Genomic DNA, 24,352 nt, shown 5'->3' with positions numbered 1-24,352 from the left:
ACACCAGTGTATCCCCAATCCCTGCAGAGCATCACACACCAGTGTATCCCTAATCCCTGCAGAGCATCACACACCAGTGTATCCCCAATCCCTGCAGAGCATCACACACCAGTGTATCCCCAATCCCTGCAGAGCATCACACACCAGTGTATCCCTAATCCCTGCAGAGCATCACATACCATTGTATCCCCAATCCCTGCAGAGCATCGCACACCAGTGTATCCCCAATCCCTGCAGAGCATCACACACCAGTGTATCCCCAATCCCTGCAGAGCATCACATACCATTGTATCCCCAATCCCTGCAGAGCATCGCACACCAGTGTATCCCCAATCCCTGCAGAGCATTACATAGTGTATCCCCAATGCCTGCAGAGTGTACCTCCCCCTCGGCATCGTATACATCTGACATCGCTCCTCTCAGCTGCCGCTCACGCTGCGCAGAGAACCCGGAAGACAACAGCGCCCGTAGCCCCGCCCACCGGCGGCTGGTCACGTGGGCAGGACGTCAACAGAGGAGCTTCCTACCATTTCCGGATGTGGGTGATGGCAGCTGTCCTAGGCTCACCCTGGGGAGGGATGCAGCGCCTGTAGCCGGGGAGAGCCCCCATAGCGGCCGCAGTGTACAGGAGACAGGACGCTGGATGTCATGTGAGACCAGGCCGCAATGCATTCTGGGCCAGAGAAGATGTTCAAGAGCCAGCAGTACCGAAATGTTAAGAAGCCTCCAAGGAGGAGGCCATACTGCTGCGATGCCTGCTGCAAACAGTTTGAGACGCCCTCTAAGCTGGCCAGACATTACCTGAGCCATACTGGGCAGAAGCCCTTCCCCTGCCAGGACTGCGGGAAGACCTTCCGCCAGCTGGTGCACCTGGAGCGGCACATGGTCACCCACATGCTGCCCTTCCAGTGTAACATCTGTCTCCGTCACTTTAAGAATTCACAGACCTTCTCCAAGCACCAGCAGCTGCACCAAGCCGACTCGGTAAAGGAGGTGAGACTGGCGAAGAGATCCCCCCCTCCGGCACCAGGGCTGAAGAGACCGCCAACGTCTGGGCTGGAGAGATCCCCTCCCATGCAGGGGCTGAAGAGATCCCCTCCGGCATCGGAGCTGAAGAGCTTCTTCTCTTTACCGCTCTATTGCTTCGGGTGCCAGAAAACTTTTGCAAGTGAAGAGAAACATTTGCTCCATCAATGTGACTTCATGAACGTGAGGGCCGTCAAGAAAGCGGAAACCATACGTTGCGACCTCTGTAATAAGATGTTTCCCTCTCGCTCCAAGCTGGAGAGGCACCTGATGATCCACACCGGCCAGAAACCCTTCACCTGCGCCCTTTGCGGCAAAGCCTTCAGGCAGAAGACGCATCTAAAGATCCATCTGCTCACGCACACTCAGGAGAAACCCTTCCAGTGCAGTCAGTGTCCAAAAGCCTTCAAGATTCCAGAGAAGCTTCTTAAGCACCAGGAGATACATGTGAACCTACCTAAGGATCCCAGGACGGAGCTGCTGGAGGTAAAGCAGGAGGCTGACCAAGACTTCTCCATGTTTAGCATCCCTTTCCGCTGCTCTTCTTGTGGGCTGTGTTTCGACAACCAAGAAATTCTCGATGACCATCAGTGTTTGCTACAAACTCGTGTCCCCGAAACGGTGACTGCAGCCAGGAGACCTTACAATAGAGGGCTGGTCAAAAAAACGAAAGTCTATGAACGTCACATGGACGATGCGATTCGTCCAGTTGGGAGGTTGCTGAAAGCCGAGGAATCGGAGTATAGAGACACCAGTGAAGCTGAACCCCAGCATCGTGGCGTCTCCAAGAATCTGTTCCGGAAAGGGAAACCGAGGGGGAGGAGCATCAGACCGTCTCAGTTAGACGTGGAAAGATATTTTCAGCACCAGCAGAATATTCCTGGACTGGACAGGAATGGTGATATATGTAGTAACATTAACACTTACGATCAGAATCAACATGGAGAGGAGAGTCATTCACTTCAGCAGTTTCTTCAAGGGGCACAGGGCATTTTACTGCAAAAGCACAAGGTGGCAAACTGCGACCAGTGCAATAAGACGTTCCCCTCCATGTCTAAGCTACGCCGCCATTACCTCATCCACACTGGGCAAAAGCCTTTCACGTGCACTGAATGCGGGAAGACGTTTCGGCAATCTGCTCACTTAAAACGCCACCAAGTTACCCACCTGCAAAAAGTTCCTGTGCTCAGGACACAGGATGACCTTGAAGAGTATTATTCTACGTTCTGCCAACAACACGCCTCAAGCTTGCCCCAGCATTGTTATGAGCCGGTGGTGAATACTGAAGTATCAACTGTTGTGGTTCCTGACATAAAAGTTGAAAGTGAATCGACAGACTTGTCTTCCGGGAGTCAAAAATGTGCTACGCATAAGAAGGTGCGGATAGGCGTGTCCAAGGAGCGCCGTGCAAAAACCCAGCAGGAGCGCCCCCTGCAGAAAGTGAGGACTCGAGCTGTCCAGAAGAGTTACAAGTGCAGTGTGTGCCCCAAAACGTTCCTTTCCCCTTCCAAACTGGAGCGCCACTATCTCATGCATGCTGGGCAAAAACCCTTTCAGTGTGTGGAGTGTGGCAAATCTTTCCGGCAGGATCCCCACCTGAAACGCCACATGCTGACGCACGTCCGGATGAAGAACCAGACGGAGGATGTTGGTGTCTCTTAGAGGGCTCTTTTGTGTTTTACATTTTTGGGGGGGGTTAATCACTAAACCAATTTTACTCATTTGTGAAAGGCAAAAATATATATTATTGGCTTATTTATCAAAAGTGGTCTTGTTGCGCCTTAGAAACTAGTGTTGAGCAGAGTTGCCGAATTGTTTGGGTTCAGCAATGTTCTCTGACCTGAACGCTCAACATTTGACTACGGGAGTTTGGAAAAGTTAAATGCCACCCTAGAGAGTCCTGAAAAACATGGATACAGCCATAGGCCATATCCATGTTTTCCTGGCAGCCCTGGGGTGGCATCTAACTTCTCCAGATGCCAGTAGTCAAATGCTGATTGTTCAGGTTTGGAGAACATTGCCGAACGCGAATAGTTCGGCAACTGTGCTCAACACTAATAGCAACTGATCAAAGCATGTTTAAATGGGCACTGTCACTTTAAAAAGTGCTTAAAGTTTGTGCTTAAAGCGACTCTGTACCCACAATCTGACCCCCCCCAAACCACTTGTACCTTCGGATAGCTGCTTTTAATCCAAGATCTGTCCTGGGGGCCGTTCGGCAGGGGATGCAGTTATTGTCCTAAAAACAACTTTTAATCCGGCAGCGCTGTGTCTAACGGCCGGGGCTTACATTTGTATATGCATTAGACTGGCACACCCTCTCTGTCCTTCCTTTCCACCCTCCTCATCATTAGGAATGATCCAGGAACATTTACTGCTGTTTGAGCTTTACACAGGTGTCTTAATGATCCAGCCCATGTTCATTATGCACACAGAAGGGGAATAGGTAGCAATCTGCCTGGAGCATTCCTAATAATGAGGAGGGCGGGGAGGAAGGACAGAGAGGTGGTGCCAGCCTAATGCATATACAAATGTAAGCCCTGGCCGTTAGACACAGGGCTGCAGGATTAAAAGTTGTTTTTAAAACAATAACTGCATCACCTACCGAACGGACCCCAGGACAGATCTTGGATTAGAAGCAGTTATCCGAAGGTACAAGTGGTTTGGTGGGGTCAGACTGTGGGTACAGAGTCGCTTTAAGGCCACATTCACACATCCACAGTGCACCTGTGGCCCGCACTACGAATGTGCATTAGTAGTGCTGCGTGCTTCACGAAGCACTACATTAACATAGTGATCTGTACCGAAAAGCCCTGTCTGTCCTACAACACCATGGAAAAACATTGGTTCTATGTTCTGTCTGCAGCTGTGGACAGAACTATGGACGTGTGAATAAGGCCTTAGAGCCATTTAAAAAGTTTTATCGGTCAGATCTGGGTGTTTAGTGTTTAGACCTCAACCAATTGTTATATAGAGCCAGGAAAGCATTAAGATAAGCATTTCACCCCCAGCGCGCTCTCATCTCCATATTGCTGCAGTATCCAAAGAGTAAAGCCCCTATTCCACAGGGAGACTATGAGGAGCAAACAAGCTCTATCAGCGCTCATTTGCTCCTCGTTCCCCGCTCGCTGCCACCACTAATACACGCGGCAGCAGCGAGCAGGTGAGAGAGAGGGGGGGCCTGCCCAGGTGGTTGCTAGATTGTCCGGGCAGTTGCGGTCTGTTGCCGCCACTCCTATTCCGCGAAGCGTCGGCAGCAGATCGCTGCTATCACAGTCATTTGTTTCTCAACATGGTTTAAAGACAAACGACGCAACGATCAGCCAACATCGTTCTATTCCACGGGACAATTATCGGCTGAATACAGCCGATAATCGTTCTATGAAATAGGGCCTTAAGGTGCTCCCAGGCCGTGACCGATCAAAACTTTTGCCTTGCCTCTAGGACACAAGTATCAGACTTGCGGTCCTCCAGCTTTTGCAAAACTACAATTCCCATCATGCCTGGACAGCCAAAGCTAAAGTTTTGGCTGCCAGGCTTGATGGGAATTGTAGTTGTGCACTGACTGGGGGACACCCTTGTTCTAGGACATGTCAGAAGATTTTTTTTTTTTTTTTTTTTTTAAGCATGTTGTAGATTGGAATTTGCTTTGCAGATCACTACGTTAATGCATCTGGATCCTGACCGATCAGCACTTCTGTCAGCACATGTCAGAAGTTTTTAAAAATGATAGACTTTAAGCAGAAACTTTTCTTAAAGTGACAGTGCCCATTTAAATGTGCTGTGATTGGTTGCTATTAGTGTTAAACAGAGTTGACGAACTGTTCGGGTTCAGCGATGTTCTCCTAACCTGAACAACCAGTATTTGACTCCAGTCTGGAGAAGTTAGATGCCACCCTAGGGCTGCCAGGAAAAAAAGAAATAAAAGTTGAGCATTGAATGGTTGCTAAGCACGACAAAGACAGATTTCCTATTAGTTTTGATAAATAAAGCCCATTGTCTTTAGGTCTACTCACTGGTTATATAGCAATAACATAAAAGACGGAACTGAAAAAATAACGAGATTACTAAAATTACTATTTATTTCTGTTAACATTTTATCGGGTGTATTACATCGTGTGTTGCTTAGATTCTGTTGATGTTTCATTGACTTATATCTTTATTGTGGATGTGCTTTTCGAAGGATTCGTAGGGACTGAAAGCTATGAAATATAGGGATGTGTACACTGAAAAATAGTGCTCCTGAGTGGTCAGCGAGACTGAGACTGTGTTCACACAGCTGTATGGGGGAGATTTATCAAACATGGTGTAAAGTGAAACTGGCTCAGTTGCCCCTAGCAACCAATCAGATTCCAACTTTCATTTTCCAAAGAGTCTGTGAGGAATGAAAGATGGAATCTGATTGGTTGCTAGGGGCAACGGAGCCAGTTTCACTTTACACCATGTTTTGATAAATCTCCCCCCATGTCTGTATATTTACAGCCAAAATAGTGAGCAGATCCTATCAGAAGAAGGTGGTTATTTGTTTTGTAAGAGTATGTTCACATTGGGGGATACTCTGTGTTAGATGTTAGCTGAGAGTCAATGGGGAAAAATGCAACTCAATGTCCATGTGACTTTTGTGACATTTGCATTTTTCAGTGCATTTGCGCTTTTGTTAAGTCGAAGCAGGTTCGGTGTTTCAGCATTTTATCACGTTGGCGTTTTCTCACTATAGACTTCTATAAAGGGGTAAAAATGCCAGGAAAAATTTTATTTATGTATGCATATTGGTGTTTTTTTTAGAAATCCTGGAATCACATGGTAAGGAGTCACATGCACTGAAAAAAACCCCCCAAAAAAGTAGTGAATGAACGTCAGTGATAAAACTGCCTGTAGTAATTAAAGGGGTTGGCCACTTTATAGTAATATTGTCCAGTATACAGTATGTTAGTGTACTCACTGCACTTACTAACAGCAGCTCCCTGTGTGCCTCATAGAGATAAAATCAGACTCCCCTCCTCCAGGCTGGGCTGTCCTGCTCTGTCGTGATTCTATCCAAAAGATGTCCGCCATGGAGGAACATGTGACCATGCCCCGCCCCCAAGTGTTCAACACTGACTCTGTATATGGCTTTGGTGGACACTGGGGGGGGGGCATGGTCACATGCTCCTCCATGACGGCAATCCTATGGACAAACTCGCCACAGAGCAGGGCAGTCCAGCCTGAAGGAGGTAAGACTGTGTTTAGCGCTATGAGGTACAGAGGGAGCTGCTGCCAGTATATACAGTGAGTACACTTAGTAATACTGTACAATGAACAATTTTACTATAAAGTGGTCAACCCCCTTTAACACTGAAATTAAAAAAACACAAGGAAAAAACGCCCAAAAAAATAAACCCCAGTAAGAACTGCTAGCAGCCTTTTTTGAGAGTTTTTTTTAGTCTGGCCTCATGACTTTTATTTATAAAGCGGCCATAGCAGCTATAATGGTTATAATTATATATAATGGGTCTTTAAAGGGGTTAGAAAAACATGTCCACTTTCTATCAGAGACAGCAATATTCATGTCTCCAGTTTGGGCGTGGTTTTGCAACTAGGTTCCATTGAAGTGAATGGGGCTTAAAGGGGTTGTCTGGATGGAACTAGAATGTTTTCATTCACAGTCAGCAAGCAGAGATCTAAACCTACACTTCACCCCCACTCCTGATAAACAGATGCCCTATATGCAGCACATAGTTACACCATGCGCGCTTCAGCTCTGTTACATTATCAGCTAGTATGGAATACATATAGGGGTGATGTGATTCAAAATCGGTGAAAAAAAACAGTCCTGTGTATGCCGTTCAATAGTAATGATGGCAGTGGGCAGGAAAGAAAGCTAAGGGGGCGTGTACATAAACAGCCCAATCAGGAAGATGCATGATGGGAAATGTTTCCTGGCTGTTGCCATCTTGAATATAGATCGGCTTTTAGAAAAACTTGTAACTCCGGAGTGGCAGCAGCTAGAAAGACAGGAGACTGCTCAAAATACTTCCTGTAGAAGAATGTGGCCATGTTTTTCTAATGCTGGATAACCCCGTTAAGCCCAGTTGTGTCTGCTAGAATAGCAGTGTAAACTACACTATTTTTGGCTTCAAAAATACCTGAACCCCATTGAAATGCAAATACACTAGTGTGAACAGGGTGTCTGCACACAATTTTGGCATAAAATATACAGAAAAGAATTACAGCATTGTGAATGTACCTACATATTTAAAAGCTGTGATTGTTCTTTTTTTTTTCTCCCTTTTCGTATCAGAATTGCTCTATTTTGGTAATATAACTTATAAATGTTCTGTATTTTCTTTAGGTGTAACCTCCGCCAGTATTCTGTAAAATATCTTTTAAAGATTACAGTAACCTGACTCAAACTGAAAACTCCATGTTGCTTTATTTCTGGTACTAAGCAAGGATTGGTCAGACAAAAGGGTACAGAGCTTCTGTTCCTTAGTTTCTGTGATAAAAGAGGGTGTCTAGTGACGTATTCTTTTGTCCCAGGTTGGCTTCAATGTGGAAAAAGAATTTATTTTCATAGTTCCCCCTCTGCCCCTGCTGGTTGTCAATTTTTTCAAATGGCCGGACTTCTCCTTTAGTGCATCCAGTTAAGGAAAACTTGTTTCCTATTAAAAGTTATATAGATGTGTCTATACAATGTATTACCGTATCTGTGCGGTTCTTCCACACTGGTAGCTGATTGACATCCAGGAAGTGAAGAAAAATGGCCTCTGTGCCAATCCACATTGTCTCCTGCTCCCACTGCTCTCCCCCCTTAGGAGTCTAATATTCCATGCCTCTGTCTCACATTGTGTGTGTTTGCTGAGCACAGGCTGATGATGCAGACAGGGGGCAGGGTGTGATGTCACAGGAGGCTTTGCTGGATCCCCCAATCACGTGAATGATTCACCATCTCAGACCGGCCAGAAGCAGCTGCTGCAACTTTACTGATTCAGGTGACATTCTGTCACTAGAAGTCTATGGAGACAAGAGGGAGATGGGAGGGGTTAGTTGCGAGAGACTTCACAGAGACAATAAGACCCTATTTTAGGGACAGTGAAAACTAGAGTAAGAACCTGCAGAGGAAAAAGCCCTGCAGTAGGAAGGGATCTGGTCCTCTTAGATTGCTTGCCCTGTATATGAAAGCAATGTTTATGTGCAAAAATCAGACCTGCCAACTTTTTGGATAGAAAGTGGGACACTGATTGTACAAATGTAAAGGTGGTTGAATCACCCGTCTAAAAGAAGCAAAGTGCTTCGTTTGATTGGCAAGCCGTTTATCAGTTGGCTGCTATTTAACTCTGTTCTGCTCCTCATTGGGTGCTGGGAAAAGTTAGATCCAGTCCTGGGAAATTTCCACCAGTTTCCCAGGACTGGATCCAGCTTTTCCCTACACCCAGGGAGGAGCGGTATGGAGTGGAACAGAGTTGAAAGGCAGCTGGCTGATAAATGGCTTGCCAATCAAATGAAGCCCTTTGCTTCCTTTAGACCGGCGATTCGTTCATCTCTATATGAAATTTCTATTTTCTAATGCATTTCTAAATGATGGAATATTTTTAAAATGACCCTGTCACTTAAAGCAACTCTGTACCCACAATCTGACCCCCCCAAACCACTTGTACCTTCAGATAGCTGCTTTTAATCCAAGATCTGTCCTGGGGTCCGTTTGGCAGGGGATGCAGTTATTGTCATAAAAACAACTTTTAATCCGGCAGCGCTGTGTCTAACGGGCTTACATTGTATATGCATTAGGCTGGCACACCCTCTCTGTCCTTCCTCCCTGCCCTCCTCATCATTAGGAATGCTCCAGGCAGGTTGCTTCCTATTCCCCACCTGTGTGTATAATGAAAATGGGCTGGAACGTTAATACGCCTGTGCAAAGCTCAAACAGCAGTAAATGTTCCTGGATCATTCCTAATGATGAGGAGCGTGGGGAGGAAGGACGGAGAGGTGGTGCCAGCCTAATGCATATACAAATGTAAGCCCCGGCCATTAGACACAGTGCTGCAGGATTAAAAGTTGTTTTTAGGACAATAACTGCATCACCTGCCGAACGGACCCCAGGACAGATCTTGGATTAAAAGCAGCTATCTGAAGGTACAAGTGGTTTAGGGGGGGGGGGTCAGATTGTGGGTAAAAAGTCGTTTAAAAAAATATATATATAATTTACTGTGTTTCCCCGAAAATAATACAGTGCCTCAAAAACAGGCACAATGGGGGAGATTTATCAAACTGGTGTAAAGTAGAATTGTCTTAGTTGCCCATAGCAACCAATCAGATTCCATCTTTCATTTTTCGAAGAACCTGAGAGGAATAAAAGGTGGGATCTGATTGGTTGCTAGGGGCAACTAAGACAATTCTACTTTACACCAGTTTGATAAATCTCACATGCTTGCGGAGCGCGTGACGGCGTGTGGAGGACGTGATGGCCATGGACCAAGCTGCATTTTTTAGGGGATGTCTTACTTTAGGATAAAGGGTAGGTAGGGTGTCTTATTTTAGAGGCGCGTCTTAAGTTCGTGGAAATACGGTATTATATGTGAAAAATAATTTTTTAACCCCTTAAAGACAGTCAATTTCGAAAAAAAACACTGCAAAACCAGAAAAAAATAAATGTGTGGTGAAATTGGAAAAAAAAACCCCCTGCATTTTGTTTATTTGGAGGGTTTTTATTTTTACGTCGTTCGCTCTGGGGTAAAACTGACTTGTTATGCATGTTCCTCAAGTCGTTACGATTACAACGATATGTAACGTGTAACTTTTATTTTATCTGATGGCCTGTAAAAAAATTCAAACCATTGTTAACAAATATATGTTCCTTAAAATCGCTCCATTCCCAGGCTTAGGGTGGTATTACACGGGCCGAGCAGGGCCCGATAATACCTGTAAACGAGCAGCGATCTGCTAGATCGTTGCTCGTTTACTGGGCCTATTACACGGCCCGATAATCGTTTGACAAGAGCTGCAAGGACATAGTTACCGATGTCCTTGCAGCCCTTGCTAAACTGGCATACATTACCCATCCACGTTCCAGGGCTGCTCCTGCCGTCCGCTTCACCCCGGGTCCCGTGCGTGCTCTAGCTTCACAGCGGCCTGTCAGCTGGTAGGCCGCTCAGCCAATCACAGGCCGGGTCCGCCGCAGCCTGTGATTGGCTGAGCGGCCTATCAGCTGACAGGCCTCTGTGAAGCTAGAGCGCGCATGGGACCCCGGGAGAAGCGGACGGCAGGAGCAGCCCTGGAACGTGGATGGGTAATGTATATCGTTAGTCGCCGCTCGTGCACCGCTATTACACGCAGCGGTGCGCGGTCGGCGCCCGACGAAAATAGGGTCTAACCTATATCAACGATCAGCCGATGATCGTTGTCATCGGCTGATCGTTGCATTTATTACACGGAGCGATAATCGGCCGAATCGGGCCAATTCGGCCGATTATCGTTCCGTGTAATAGTACCCTTATAGCGCTTTTATCCTTTGGTCTATGGGGCTGTGTTAGGTGTCATTTTTTGCCGCATGATGGGTTCTTTCTATCGTTATCTTGATGGCGCATATGCGACTTTTTAATCGCTTTTTATTACAATTTTTCTGAATTTGATGCGACCAAAAATGCACTTTGGTTTTTTTTTACGCTTACGCCATTTACCGTGCGAGATCAGGAATGAAATAAATTAATAAATTGAGTGATTACGCACGTGGCGATACCAAACATGTTTATTTATAACATGGGAAAAGGGGGGGTGATTCAAACTTTTATTAGGGGAGGGGGCTTTTTATCAATAATACTTTATTTATTTCATATACTAGAAGCCCCCCTGGGGTTAGGGTTATTCCCCCTGGGGGACTTCTAGTATAAGTGCATTGATCTCTCATTGAGATTTAAGCTGGGTTCACACTGTGTATATTTCAGTCAGTATCGTGGTCCTCATATTGCAACCAAAACCAGGAGTGGATTAAAAACACAGAAAGGATCTGTTCACACAATGGTGAAATTGAGTGGATGGCCGTCATATAACGGTAAATAACCGCCATTATTTCAATATAACAGCCGTTGTTCTAAAATAACAGCAAATATTTGCCATTAAATGACGGCCATCCACTCAATTTCAACATTGTGTGATCAGATCCTTTCTGTGTTTTCAATCCACTCCTGGTTTTGGTTGCAATATGAGGACCACAATACTGACTGAAATATACCCAGTGTGAACCCAGCCTTATGCTGTATAGTTATACAGCATAGATCAATTAGATCGGCACTCGTTTACTTTTGGCTGCTGCAGCTGAAAACAAGCTGAGTGCCGAGCCAGGATCGGCGCCATTACGGCGCAGACCCCGGCCGGCAAAGGATGTGTGGATCTCTCCTCCGAGACAATCCTCCGCACTAGACCACCAGGTATGAGGGGCAACAAGAAATCAGATGCAGCTGTCAACTTTGACAGCTGCATCTGATTGCTTGATTAGCGCGCACGGTGATTGGACTGTGCCCTCTAATAGCTACCATCCCGGGCTACATGCCCCCCTCTGAAGTAAATATACGCCCTGTGTCGTTAAGGGGTTAAAGGGGTTATCCAGAGAAAAAAAATTTCTTTCAAATCAACTGGTTTCTAGGTATTTAGATTTGTAATTTACGGAGACAGGAACTGTCCAGAGTAATAGCAAATCCCCATAGAAAACCTCTCTTGCTCTGGACAGTTCCTGTCTCGGACAGAGGTGGCAGCAGAGAGCACTGTGTCAGACTGGAAAGAATACACCACTTCCTGTAGGACATACAGCAGCTGATAAGTTCTGGAAGACTTGAGATTTTTAAATATAAGTAAATTACAAATTTATATAACTGTGTGAAACCTGTGTATTTGAAAGAAAAAGTTTTTTTTTTTTTTTTTTTTTTTTTTACTGGATAACCCCTTTAAGGAACCAAATTGTACCAGATGATGGAATAATAGGCGTAGACCACCTGATCTTTGGGTGATTTACGCTGCAATGTGCAATTCTTGGGGCACAGGTTGGTTCCTGTCCCCTCAAAAGAGAGACACATTGGTGGTAAGCAAAGATTACATAACTTTTCAGACGTATACAAGCTTTCTGTATGCAGTTCTTGAAAGATGTCAACTTTGTCTACTCCACTGCAGTCACGTGACAAAGCGCCAATCAGTTACCATAGCAACCAAAAAGGCGCTGCAGCCACAGAGCTGGAAACTGGTTACTATGGAAACCCTTTGTCCTCACATATAAGTCTTTACAATCCCCCTCGGCTGTATGAATGGAAATCATTATGTTAGAAAGCAGACAGCGTCCCGGTGTACAGGTTCCGCTCTAGTCTTTGGACTTCAACAAAATGGCTCCATAACAGCGGACGCTTCCTCTGTGTCACTCACCGTCGCTTCCATTTGACGTCACGTCCCGGACGCCGCACACTCACCACTTCCGGTGTGGGTGAAGTGGGAACGTTTAATTCTGTATACACGAGGTTCGGGTTTCTAAAGAGTTACCATGGAAACCCGGGTGGCAGCCACACAGCCCCCTGCCAGGAAAATGGTGACCCCGACAGTGACGCAGATGAACGCGGAGTTTGTCACCCAGGTTGGTGTTCTGAAGTGTCCGTATGTCGGCTTCAGCGCTGCTAGTGTCGTAAAGTGCTAAGTGTCGTAAAGCAGTGTGATACAGTCCAGGTGCCTATCTCCCATACACTGCATAGTTGTTGCTGTTACTGGGGAGATGTTTGGAGCTGATGCAGCAGGGATTGTCCCCACACTTTGCTAGGATACAGTATAGCAACTTATTTGGCAGGTTTGCAGTTCAGGAATCTGAAAAAGCTGTGTGACAAGTCTGTAGGACACGTGATTGCGGCTGGATCAGTTGTCACCAGCTTCCTAAGACCTAACTGAGGAAAACTTAAAGGAGAAGTCCGGCAAATTTTTTTTTATCAAAGTATTGTTTTGCCCCCGGGAAATGCTTATAAAGTGCTTTTTTTCCCTGCACTTACTACCGCATCAAGGCTTCACTTCCTGGATAAGGGTGCGTTCACACTGAGGAATTCTCACGGATTTTCAGGCGGATTCCGCTGCAAAATGCACACGGAATTCCGCCTGTAAAGAATAAACATTGTGAATGTACATTGGCTTTAATGGGCTTTCTGCTTATTTGTTCCTACAGCGGAATTTCCGCGCTGGAAATTCCGCCGCAGATCCGCTTTCTGCCTAAAGGAATCCTATAGACGTCAATGGGGCTTGAATTCTGCATGAAATTCCGCTCAAATTCTGCCAGAGCTGAATAGGCGAGGAATTTCAAGCAGAAAACTTTCCTCTACAATTCCTCGGGATTTCCTAAGTGTGAACCCACCCCAACATAGTCATGTCATGACCCGACTCCCAGAGCTGTGCGGGCTGTGGCTGCTGGAGAAGATGATGGCAGGGGGACACTGAGGGACACAGGGCACTGGAGGGACACTGAGCATCCATCTGCCATCATCCCCTCCAGCAGCCACAGCCCGCACAGCTCTGGGAGTCGTGACATCACCATTTTATCCAGGAAGTGAAGCCTTGATGCAGTAGTAAGTGCAGGGAAAATAGCCCTTTATAAGCATTTCCAGTAATAAGTGTATATTGGTGATTTGTATAACTTGGGGGGCAATACGATACTTAAATCAAATTTTTCACCGGACATCAGGTACATCGCTTTGTTTCTTGCGTGAATAAATTGGCACTAGAGTGGGTATACTGGTGCAGTGGTTCTCTTTTTTTTTTTTTTTTTTTTTTTTTTTTTTTAAACAGAGCCCTCTTTCCTGCACGGCATCGGCCCAGCATGAAGCACCGGGGGGCATGCCCTCCGGCCCCCATTGTGATGAAACCCCCTCCCATCTCTGATGCGGCTCCATTGATTTTAGTGGAGCCGCTTCACCCAGGAGAGATCATCACACTGGGGGCTGGCGAGCCTGCTCCTCAGTGCTTCATGTTGGCACGATGCCGTGCAGGAAAGAGGGCTCTGTTTTAAAAAAAAAAAAGAATAGCTTCACATGTAACGGAATAGCAGCAGATCCCCTGCCATTCTCCGCCTCTGTCTCACTAGGATATCATACTAGTAGCGGAATTGTCATCCCAATGCGAGTATGTAAGCGGCAGCCCCCTTAAACCCCTGCGGCCCGGTGCATACATTACCCGGTCCATGCTCCGTCTTGTTCTGTGACTCCCGGTGTCCTGACATCCCGCTCTGCCAATCAGTGCACTGATTGAGCCGGACAACCAGAGTGCATTTGATCCTTAAGCCCAGTTTACACTGAGCAAATACGGCTTTTTTAAGCCAGAACCAGGAATCAATTTGAGAAGAGGATGGATCCCAGTCTTTCCTTTATGACCTGTTCTCTGTTTATAGTCTGTTCCTGGCTTTGGCTTCAAAAATCTGTCAGATAAATCTCTCTGTGTAATGGCACCCTAAAGGGGGACTCTGGATAAGAAAAACTTGTTTTTTTATTAAAAGTACATTAAAAGTTATATAGATGTGTCTATATAATGTATTACTGTATCTGTACGGTTCTGCCACACTGGTAGCTGATAGAAATCCAGGAAGTGAAAAAAATGGCCTATGTGCCAATTCACATTGTCTCCTGCTGCTCTCCCCCCCCCAGGAGACAAATCTTCCATGCCTCTGTCTCACATTGTGTGCGTTTGCTGATGATGCAGACAGGGGGGGATGTCACAGGAAGCTTGGCTGGATAACCCAATCCCCTGACTGATTCACCATCTCTGTCTGGCCAGAAGCAGCTGCTGCACTAATTTTACTGATTGTGATGGGTGGGGGACTGTGATGGTCAGCTGAGGGAAGCATTGCATTCTGGGAAATGCTAAACCAGGTAGTTTAAAAACTGGGATAGACAGGTAAGTAATGCTTTATGCTTCTGCAGAAGTTTCATTTTTTTTTAACCTCTACTTGGAGTTCCCCTTTAAATCCCCCTGTCTGCTACTCCCTTGGGTGGATTATGATTCTGTGTCTAATTGATCGGAGTGTTTCTGCTATAGCAGTAGCCTTTATCAAACAGACATCTTTATACTGTAGATACACACTTGAACTTTTCTCAGGGCAAAAACAAAAAGGCTTAGTAAAGCAGACAGAACGGATCCACTGCTGATGCTTTAACCCCTTAACGACATCAGGCGTAAATTTACGCCCTCGCGCCCTAGTACTTAACGCATCAGGGCGTAAATTTACGCCTGATGTTTCCCCGATCGCTGTGTGTTCGCACACAGCGATCGGGGAAGATGGCCTGCTATAAATCATAGCAGGCCTTCTTAGCTTCTCGGCACGGGGGGTGATTAACACCCCCGTGCTTACGATCGCCGCTATTGGCTGATCAATTCAGATCAGCCAATAGCGGCGATCGGAACCTTTCCGGGTCATCGGTGACCCGATGACCCGGAAAAATGACGGTCGTTGCTGTCCGATGACGGCACCGACCGCCATTACTGTAAAAAGTAATGGTGGTCACGGTGCCACCGGCACGATCGCCGTGAACGGCTGGCCGGCGGCACGGCGATCAGAGTCCACAAAAATAGTAAATACCTGCTCTGGACCCCTCAGCTAGGTAGCTGAGGGGTCCAGAGCAGGTATTTGTACATTACTCACCTGTCCCGGGGTCCTGATCGGCGTCTTCCTGGTTCGCGGCGTCCTCCGTCTTTCCGTCGGGTCTTCGGCTATTTCCGGCGGTCCCCATCGGCTTTTTTCGTCTCCAGCCGCGTCTTTTTCCGGATTTTGCGCTCTGCTGCCCTCTAGCGGCTGATATGTGTAATACACTTATCAGCAGCTACAGGGATGTTCAGAATGTAGAAAAAGTTTTTGGTTTTTTTTTCCACATTTTTATTTTTTCTATTTTCCGCACCCTATCGCCGCTGAGTGTTGATCAGCATCTCCTCCTTTTTGGCGTAGGGTGTTTTTTTTTCTATATTCTACTGCCACGGTCTGCTGATAAGTGCCGCACATAAGTGCGGCATTTATCAGCAACTCCTTTGTTGGCGTAGGTTTTTTTTTATACTTACTGTAAAAAAACACGTAAAAAACACTACATTACACCACACTATATTGAATAAAGTTTGACACTACACCACTACATACCCCATATACTAGTCCCCGTATAAAGATGACCCCCAGGGTGTTTTCGGCGTCAGAGGGATACGTTATTATTGCCTCCAACACCGAAACAGCCAGTGAGGATGAATGGGGGGATCCTTCGTTCCTCCATTCATCCTCATCCTCCTCATCATCCAGTGACGTGTCTGGGGGGTAGCGTAGCGTACGCTGCCCCCCAGACACGTCTTTTCCGCCAGTACCATCCCAATAAGAGATGACGGTATGAAATTCTCCAAACTCTGTGAGCGTACCTCAGGGTACACTTACAGATTTAGGGTACGTGCACACTGCGGAATGGCGAAGGATAACCCTTTGTGCATTCCGCAGCTGGCACCCGCCGGCAGACTGATGCGGGCGCGTGTCTCCACCCGTGTCATAGACTCCATGTTATGCATGGGCGGATTCCATCGTCCATCCAAAGAATGAACACGTTGGACGGAGAGCGGAATCCGCCCGTGCATAGAATGGAGTCTATGACACGGATGGAGACGCGTGCCTGCATCAGTCCGCCGGTGGTTGCCAGCTGTGGAATGCACGAAGGGTTATCTGTCGCGATTCCGCAGTGCGCACGTACCCTTAGAGTGTATGTAGGAAGGGACACCCGAATCCAGCCCCAGATGCCCCCTCCCCCCCCTCCTCGGAACAAGTGGGAAGATCGTCCGGGAACTGATCTTCCCACTGCTGGATAAAGGTCACCACCTGTACGGGGATAACCTTTATACCAGCACCCCCTCTTCCGGTCCCTCGCTGCCCTGTAGCTTGCGGCACGATCCGAACATATCAGAAGTAGTAATAGTGCCCTAATATTTAGCAGCCATGGAGCGGACCCAGCGCTTCTGGATATGAAGGACCCCGTATCGCCCCCGGGCAACATTTTCCAGGTGACATCCCCCACACTGGAAAACAGGAGACCCCAGAAGAAGTGCAGAGTGTGGTGTAACAGGGGCCTCTGCATACTGGATCGCTTCAAGGCGCACCACACATCATTGGGGTTCTACATTATCTAAATTCTGTCCCTTATTCCTATTTCAGGGGTCACGTTGATCCGGGGATTATTCTGATCGCCATTATGGAGTCGGGAAGGAATTTTTCCCCTGTAATGAGGCTACTGTCGTCTGCCTCACAAGGATCAACACAGGTTGAATTTGATGGACACCTGTCATTTTCAACCTTGTAAACTAATAATTGGCCTAATACCCCCAAATAAATTAGAATTGTCCCTTTTCCCCAGCTAAATAGGTATGGCCGCCATTCCCATTAGAGACTTGCCATGATGCAGTTACAAAGCCTCTGTGCGGCCAGGACAGTAGAAACCCCCCACAAGTGACCCCATTCTGGAAACTACACCCCTTAAGGAATCTAACAAGGGGGGCAGCGGGGATATGGCCCCCTGGTGACGGCCACATTTGGGACGTGAAAATGAAAAAAATGGTATTTTTTATTTTCTCAGCACATGTTCTATGTAAGTGCCCGTCACCAGTGGGGTCCATATGCTCACTGCACCCCTTGTTAGATTCCTTATGGGGTGTAGTTTCCAGAATGGGGTCACTTGTCGGGGGTTTCTACTGTCCTGGCAGCACAGGAGCTTTGTAATTGCGACATGGCCTCCATCCTCCATTCCAGCCTCTAAATGGCGCTCTGTCCCTTTGGTGACTTGCCCTGTGCCCATATGGCACATTATGCCCACATGTGGGGTATTTTCGTACTCAGGGGAAACTACCCTACACGTTTTGTGTTCATTTTCTTTTTTAACCCCTTGTGGAAATGGAAAAAATCAAGGCTAGACCAACATTTAGTGTAATTTTTGTAAAATTTTTACTCTAAATCATTAATCTTGTCATGATTTTTTCATTTTCACAAGGGGCTAAAAGATAAAAAAAAACACTAAATGTGTAGCGCAATTTCCCCTGAGTACGAAAATACCCCACATGTGGACATAAAGCACCATGCGGGTGCAGGGTAAGCCTCCGAAGGGAAGGAGCGCCATTTTGTTTTTGAAGGCTGGATTTGGATGGAATGGATTTCGAGGGGCCATGTTGCATTCAAAAGGCCCCTGTGTTGCCAAGACAGTTGAAACCCCCCACAAGTGACCCCATTATGGAAACTACACCCCTCAGGGAAAGTAACAAGGGGTGTAGTGGGCATATGGACCCCACTGGTGACGGGCACAAATGTGGAACAATGTGGCGTGAAAATGAAATATTACATTTTTTACACTATAATGTTGGTTTAGCCTTGAATTTATCATTTTCACAAGGGGTTAAAAGAGGAAAAAAAAACAATGTGTGTAGAGCAATTTCCCCCGAGTCCGTAAATACCCCACATCTGGACATAAAGCGCCATGTGGGTGCAGGGCAAGCCTCCGAAGGTGGTTGGATTTGTCTAGAATGGATGATGAACGCCATGTCGCATTTACAGAGCCCTCGTGCTGCCAAAACACTGGAAACCCCCCACAAGTAGGGATGCACGATGCACCGAAATATCGATACTACTATCGATATTTCGGGCCAAAAAACGATTCGGTACCAGGATTTCCTGGTATCGATACTTTATATTAAGCTGCCTAATAACGCAGCTTAATATAAAGTATAGAGCAGAGAACACGGCCGGCGGCTAGCTAAGCGCCGGCCATGTTCTCTGTGTGCTGCCCTCTGCCCCCTGGCGTCACTTCCTCCTCCTCCGCCCGCCCCTTCCTCCGCTCACTGCAGGGAGAAGTTATAGCCGGCACACAGCGATCGCATGTGCCGGCTATATAACTGTGCAGATGCGGCTGTCACACTGACAGCGGCCTCTGACCCATCCTGAGCCTCTCCAGAAGCAGTGGGGGTCGGCTACTATGTGTAACAGACCCCCGCTGCTAATCACCCGCAGCCCGTCACACCTCAGCCTCTTGTCCCCCCTGTCATGCAGCCGTCCATCCGCAGAGCTGTTCCTATGCATATTCATGTGTGCACTCTCGGTGGCTGCGCTTCCTGACCGGCCTGAGTGTGCACACATGAATATGCACGGAGGAACGGAGACCTGACAGCTGGGAGCTTCCCGGAGCTGAGGGGAGGGGGGATTTGTAAAGGGAGCTAATTTAAGGTGGAACAGACCGCCTGAATCTTGGCCAGCAGCAAAGGTTAATCTTCCTGCTGGCCGAGGTTCAGGCTGTCTGTTCCACCTTAAGCTCCCTTTACAAATCCCCCCTCCCCTCTGCTTTGACAAGCCTCATGCTTTGAGTGGTACCGCAGTGAGTGAGAGCAGGGGATGTGTGCAGACATTGCAAACATCCCTGCCCTCTGGTGTGCCCCCCCCCACATCCCTGCCCTCTAGTGTGCCCCCCCCCACATCCCTGCCCTCTGGTGTGCCCCCCACATCCCTGCCCTCTGGTGTGCCCCCCCCCACATCCCTGCCCTCTGGTGTGCCCCCCCCCACATCCCTGCCCTCTAGTGTGCCCCCCCCCCACATCCCTGCCCTCTAGTGTGCCCCCCCCCCCAGCCACATCCCTGCCCTCTGGTGTGCCCCCCACATCCCTGCCCTCTGGTGTGCCCCCCACATCCCTGCCCTCTGGTGTGCCCCCCACATCCCTGCCCTCTAGTGTGCCCCCCCCCCACATCCCTGCCCTCTAGTGTGCCCCCCCCCAGCCACATCCCTGCCCTCTAGTGTGCCCCCCCCCAGCCACATCCCTGCCCTCTGGTGTGCCCCCCACATCCCTGCCCTCTGGTGTGCCCCCCCCCCCCAGCCACATCCCTGCCCTCTGGTGTGCCCCCCACATCCCTGCCCTCTGGTGTGCCCCCCACATCCCTGCCCTCTAGTGTGCCCCCCCCCCACATCCCTGCCCTCTAGTGTGCCCCCCCCACATCCCTGCCCTCTGGTGTGCCCCCCCCCCACACATCCCTGCCCTCTAGTGTGCCCCCCCCCCACATCCCTGCCCTCTAGTGTGCCCCCCCCACACATCCCTGCCCTCTAGTGTGCCCCCCCCACACATCCCTGCCCTCTAGTGTGCCCCCCCCCCACATCCCTGCCCTCTGGTGTGCCCCCCCCCCTATCCCTGCCCTCTAGTGTGCCCCCCCCCCCCACATCCCTGCCCTCTGGTGTGCCCCCCCCCCACATCCCTGCCCTCTAGTGTGCCCCTAACATTCCTGCCCTTAAACCCCTGCCCTCTGGTGTGCCCCCCCCCCCCACATCCCTGCCCTCTAGTGTGCCCCCCCACATCCCTGCCCTCTAGTGTGCCCCCCCCACATCCCTGCCCTCTGGTGTGCCCCCCCCCCCCACCACATCCCAGCCCTCTAGTGTGCCCCTAACATTCCTGCCCTTAAACCCCTGCCCTCTGGTGTGCCCCCCCCCCCACATCCCTGCCCTCTGGTGTGCCCCCCCCCCCCCCACATCCCTGCCCTCTAGTGTGCCCCTAACATTCCTGCCCTCTAGTGTGCCCCTAACATTCCTGCCCTTAAACCCCTGCCCTCTGACAGGAACTGACCTGCCAGGCAGAGTAACCCTCTCTCGTCTGTCCAGACCTGGCAGCCTTCACCAGCTCCCTGCAGTGTGGGGGTTGTAGTCTGTACCCAGTGGCTGATTAAATGTACCCTGGACTGTTCACCCAACCTGGATCCCCCCCCCGTCAATCCGCCCACTACTGCCCCCCCCCATGCTGTCCCCAATAAACACAATGTTTGGTCCCTTGCTGCACAGAGGATGTCAGGAGAGGAGGGGGCTGATCTTATAGGGGAGGTCACAGCAGCACAGAGGATGTCAGGAGAGGAGGGGGGTGATCTATAGGGGAGGTCACAGCAGCACAGAGGATGTCAGGAGAGGAAGGAGTGTGCTGATCTTATGAGAGGTCACAGCAGCACAGAGGATGTCAGGAGAGGAGGGGGCTGATCTTATAGGGGAGGTCACAGCAGCACAGAGGATGTCAGGAGAGGAGGGGGCTGATCTTATAGGGGAGGTCACAGCAGCACAGAGGATGTCAGGAGAGGAGGGGGCTGATCTTATAGGGGAGGTCACAGCAGCACAGAGAATGTCAGGAGAGGAGGGTGCTGATCTTATAGGGAGGTCACAGCAGCACAGAGGATGTCAGGAGAGGAGGGTGCTGATCTTATAGGGAGGTCACAGCAGCACAGAGGATGTCAAGAGAGGAGGGGGCTGATCTTATAGGAGAGGTCGCAGGGTCCCAGCAGCTCAGAGGATGTCAGGAGAGGAGGGGGCTGATCTTATAGGAGAGGTCACAGCAGCACAAAGGATGTCAGGAGATGAGGGTGCTGATCTTATAGGGGAGGTCACAGCAGCACAGAGGATGTCAGGAGATGAGGGTGCTGATCTTATAGGGGAGGTCACAGCAGCACAGAGGATGTCAGGAGATGAGGGTGCTGATCTTATAGGGGAGGTCACAGCAGCACAGAGGATGTCAGGAGAGGAGTGTGCTGATCGATAGAGGAGGTCACAGCAGCACAGAGGATGTCAGGAGAGGAGGGGTCTGATCTTATAGGGGAGGTCACAGCGTCCCAGCAGCACAGAGGATGTCAGGAGAGGAGGGTGGTGATCTATAGGGGAGGTCACAGCAGCACAGAGGATGTCAGGAAAGGAGTGTGCTGATCTATAGAGGAGGTCACAGCAGCACAGAGGATGTCAGGAGAGGAGTGTGCTGATCTATGGGGAGGTCACAGCAGCACAGAGGATGTCAGGAGAGGAGTGTGCTGATCTATAGGGGACGTCACAACAGCACAGAGGATGTCAGGAGAGGAGTGTGCTGATCTATGGGGAGGTCACAGCAGCACAGAGGATGTCAGGAGAGGAGGGTGCTGATCTTATAAGGGGGGGGGGTTGTATTTTTTTTCGAGGTATCGAACTGGTATTGAGTATCGAACTAAAAAATCAAGTATTGGTATCGAACTCAAAATTCTGGTATCGTGACATCACTACCCACAAGTGACCCCATTCTGGAAACTACACCCTAAAGGAATCTAACAAGGGGTGCAGTGAGGATAGGGACCCCTTGATGACGGGCACATTTGTGCCATGAAAGTGAAAAAATGAAAATATTCCCTTTCACGTCACATTTTTCCACATTTGTGCCCGTCACCAGTGGGGTCCATATGCTCACTGCACCCCTTGTTAGATTCCTTGAGGGGTGTAGTTTCCAGAATGGGGTCACTGTGGGGGTTTTCCAGTGTCTTGGCAGCACGAGGGCTCTGTAAATGCGACGTGGCCCTTGAAATCCTTTCCAGTGAAATTCAGCTTCCAAAAGCCAATTGGCGCTCCTTCCCTTTGGAGGCTCGTCCTGCGCCCCCTTGGCACTTTATCGCCACATGTGGGGTATTTCCGTACTCGGGAGAAACTGCGCTACACATTTTGTGTCTTTTTTTTCCTCTTATCCCTTTAAGAAAATGAAAAATTGAAGTCTAGAACAACGTTTTAGTGTAAAAAATAATTTTTTCTTTTTTCACGCCATATTGTTCAGAAAATCTGTGAAGCACCTGTGGGGTCCAGATGCTCACCGCACCCCTTGTTACATTCCTTGAGGGGTGTAGTTTTCTGAATGGTGTCCCTTTAGGGGTGTTTTTTTAGGTTTTGGCACCCCAGAGCCTCTGCCAAGCTGAAGTGGTACAGTCAGAAATGACCAAATATAACGGAGGCGTTGAAATTCACTAGGCGCTCCTTTATATCTGAGGCTTGTGGTTGTGTCAAATAGCGCAATAGGGCCACATATGGGGTATTTCTATAAACTGCAGAAACGGGGCAATAATTATTGGGGTGCATTTCTCTGGTAATGGGTTTATAATTATGAAAAATATTGGATTACAATAAAATTTCTGCACAGAAAATTTAAATTTTCAAATTTCTTACACACTTAGCTTTTATTTCTGTGACTCCCCTAAAGGGTTAAAAAACTTTCTGGATGTGCTTTTGCAGAGTGTGGGGGGTGCAGTTTCCGAAATGGGGTGCTTTGTGGGGCTTTCTAACATACAGGCCTCTCAAATACACTTTAAACCTGAACAGGTCCCTAAAAATATCTGATTTTGAAATTTTACTGAAAATTTGGACATTTACTGCTAATGTTTTAAGCTTTCTATTGTCTATAAAAAATGAAAGATCGTTTAATAAATGCCGCCAACATAAAGTAGACATGTTGCTAATGCTATTTAATATATAATTTATGTGGTATAACCACTTTCTGTATAAGCAAAAAAGTTTAAAAGTAGGAAAAATGCATTTTTTCACGTTATTTGGGGTTTTTTCATAAAGATTCGTTATGAGTATCGACTCCAATTTACCAGAAATGTAAAGTACAATATGTCACGAGAAAACAATCTCAGAATCAGCCGGATAGGTAAAAGCATCCCGAAGTTATAATGAATAAAGTGACACTGGTCATATTCATAAAATTTGTCTCTGTCATTAAGGCCATTTCAGGCTCTGTCCTTAAGGGGTTAAGCGTACCTGTCATCAAAAGTAACTTATTGACATGTCACAGGGACCTGTCAAATCTTTCGTGTGTGGGGGGATCTTACTGCTGAGATCAGTAGAGGGAGTGGGGATCACTCTGTTTCAGCACGCTGCACTTTTCTGCTGTCAATCATCTCCATCCAGGTGGTAGCATAGACTTAGGGCCCTTTTACACGGAAAGATTATCTGACAGATTATCTGCCAAAGATTTGAAGCCAAAGCCAGGAATGGACTATAAACAGAGATAAGGTAATAAAGGAAAGCCTGAGATTTCTCCTCTTTTCAAATCCATTCCTGGTTTTGGCTTCAAATCTTTGGCAGATAATCTGTCAGATAATCTTTCCGTGTAAAAGGGCCCTTATAATGGAGCTGCCTGGGCGGAGATTTGTACGACCCGCACACTTTTTCCCAGCTCATTCTGATCTGTGATTGTTTCAGAAAATCGGGTCCCTAACCGTCAATTTCTTTTTTCCCCTACTTAAAATTTTTATTGTTTTTTCAAAATGTATACAATAAAAACACATTGCAACACCCGTCAGTAAAACAAAACCTCTGACATGTCCCTGTGTAGTGACAGTGCCCATTTTAGCTTAAGTCTCATCTCTGATCGTGGATTTCTTTACTCTTTTTGTATTAGCTGTATAACCTGTACTAATACATGAGGGATTATGTGCAGATATCTTATGCTGAAGAATAACCTTTCTGCATGTGAACAGGGCCTTAGGGTCCATTTACATAGAAAGTTTATCTGACAAAGATTTGAAGCCAAAG

General features: G+C 47.9%; 2 protein-coding genes and 1 long non-coding RNA gene across 3 annotated transcripts in view; 2 read left to right on the top strand and 1 right to left on the bottom strand.

Moving 5' to 3' along the window:
* Positions 1–536: 536 nt before the first annotated feature.
* Positions 537–3,159, top strand: ZNF770 (zinc finger protein 770). Its single transcript, XM_069950045.1, has one exon. The coding sequence runs from the start codon at positions 667–669 to the stop codon at positions 2,686–2,688; it is 2,022 nt and encodes a 673-aa protein (XP_069806146.1). The 5' UTR covers positions 537–666; the 3' UTR covers positions 2,689–3,159.
* Positions 3,160–5,789: 2,630 nt separating this feature from the next.
* Positions 5,790–12,583, bottom strand: LOC138770299 (uncharacterized). Its single transcript, XR_011359459.1, has 3 exons — positions 12,412–12,583; positions 7,708–8,019; positions 5,790–5,846 (listed from the first exon to the last, which is right to left on the bottom strand). It is a non-coding gene; the product is annotated as an uncharacterized lncRNA (long non-coding RNA).
* Positions 12,231–24,352, top strand: part of AQR (aquarius intron-binding spliceosomal factor) — a 79,170-nt gene continuing 67,048 nt past the window's right edge. The window contains exon 1 of the mRNA XM_069949289.1: positions 12,231–12,616. Coding sequence (XP_069805390.1) covers positions 12,527–12,616 — 90 coding nt within the window. The 5' untranslated portion in view covers positions 12,231–12,526. The remainder of the gene's footprint in view (positions 12,617–24,352) is intronic.

This window comes from Dendropsophus ebraccatus, chromosome 13 (genome assembly GCF_027789765.1).
Source record: "Dendropsophus ebraccatus isolate aDenEbr1 chromosome 13, aDenEbr1.pat, whole genome shotgun sequence".
Lineage (NCBI taxonomy): Eukaryota > Metazoa > Chordata > Amphibia > Anura > Hylidae > Dendropsophus > Dendropsophus ebraccatus.
This window is presented reverse-complemented; position numbering and strand designations above follow the sequence as displayed.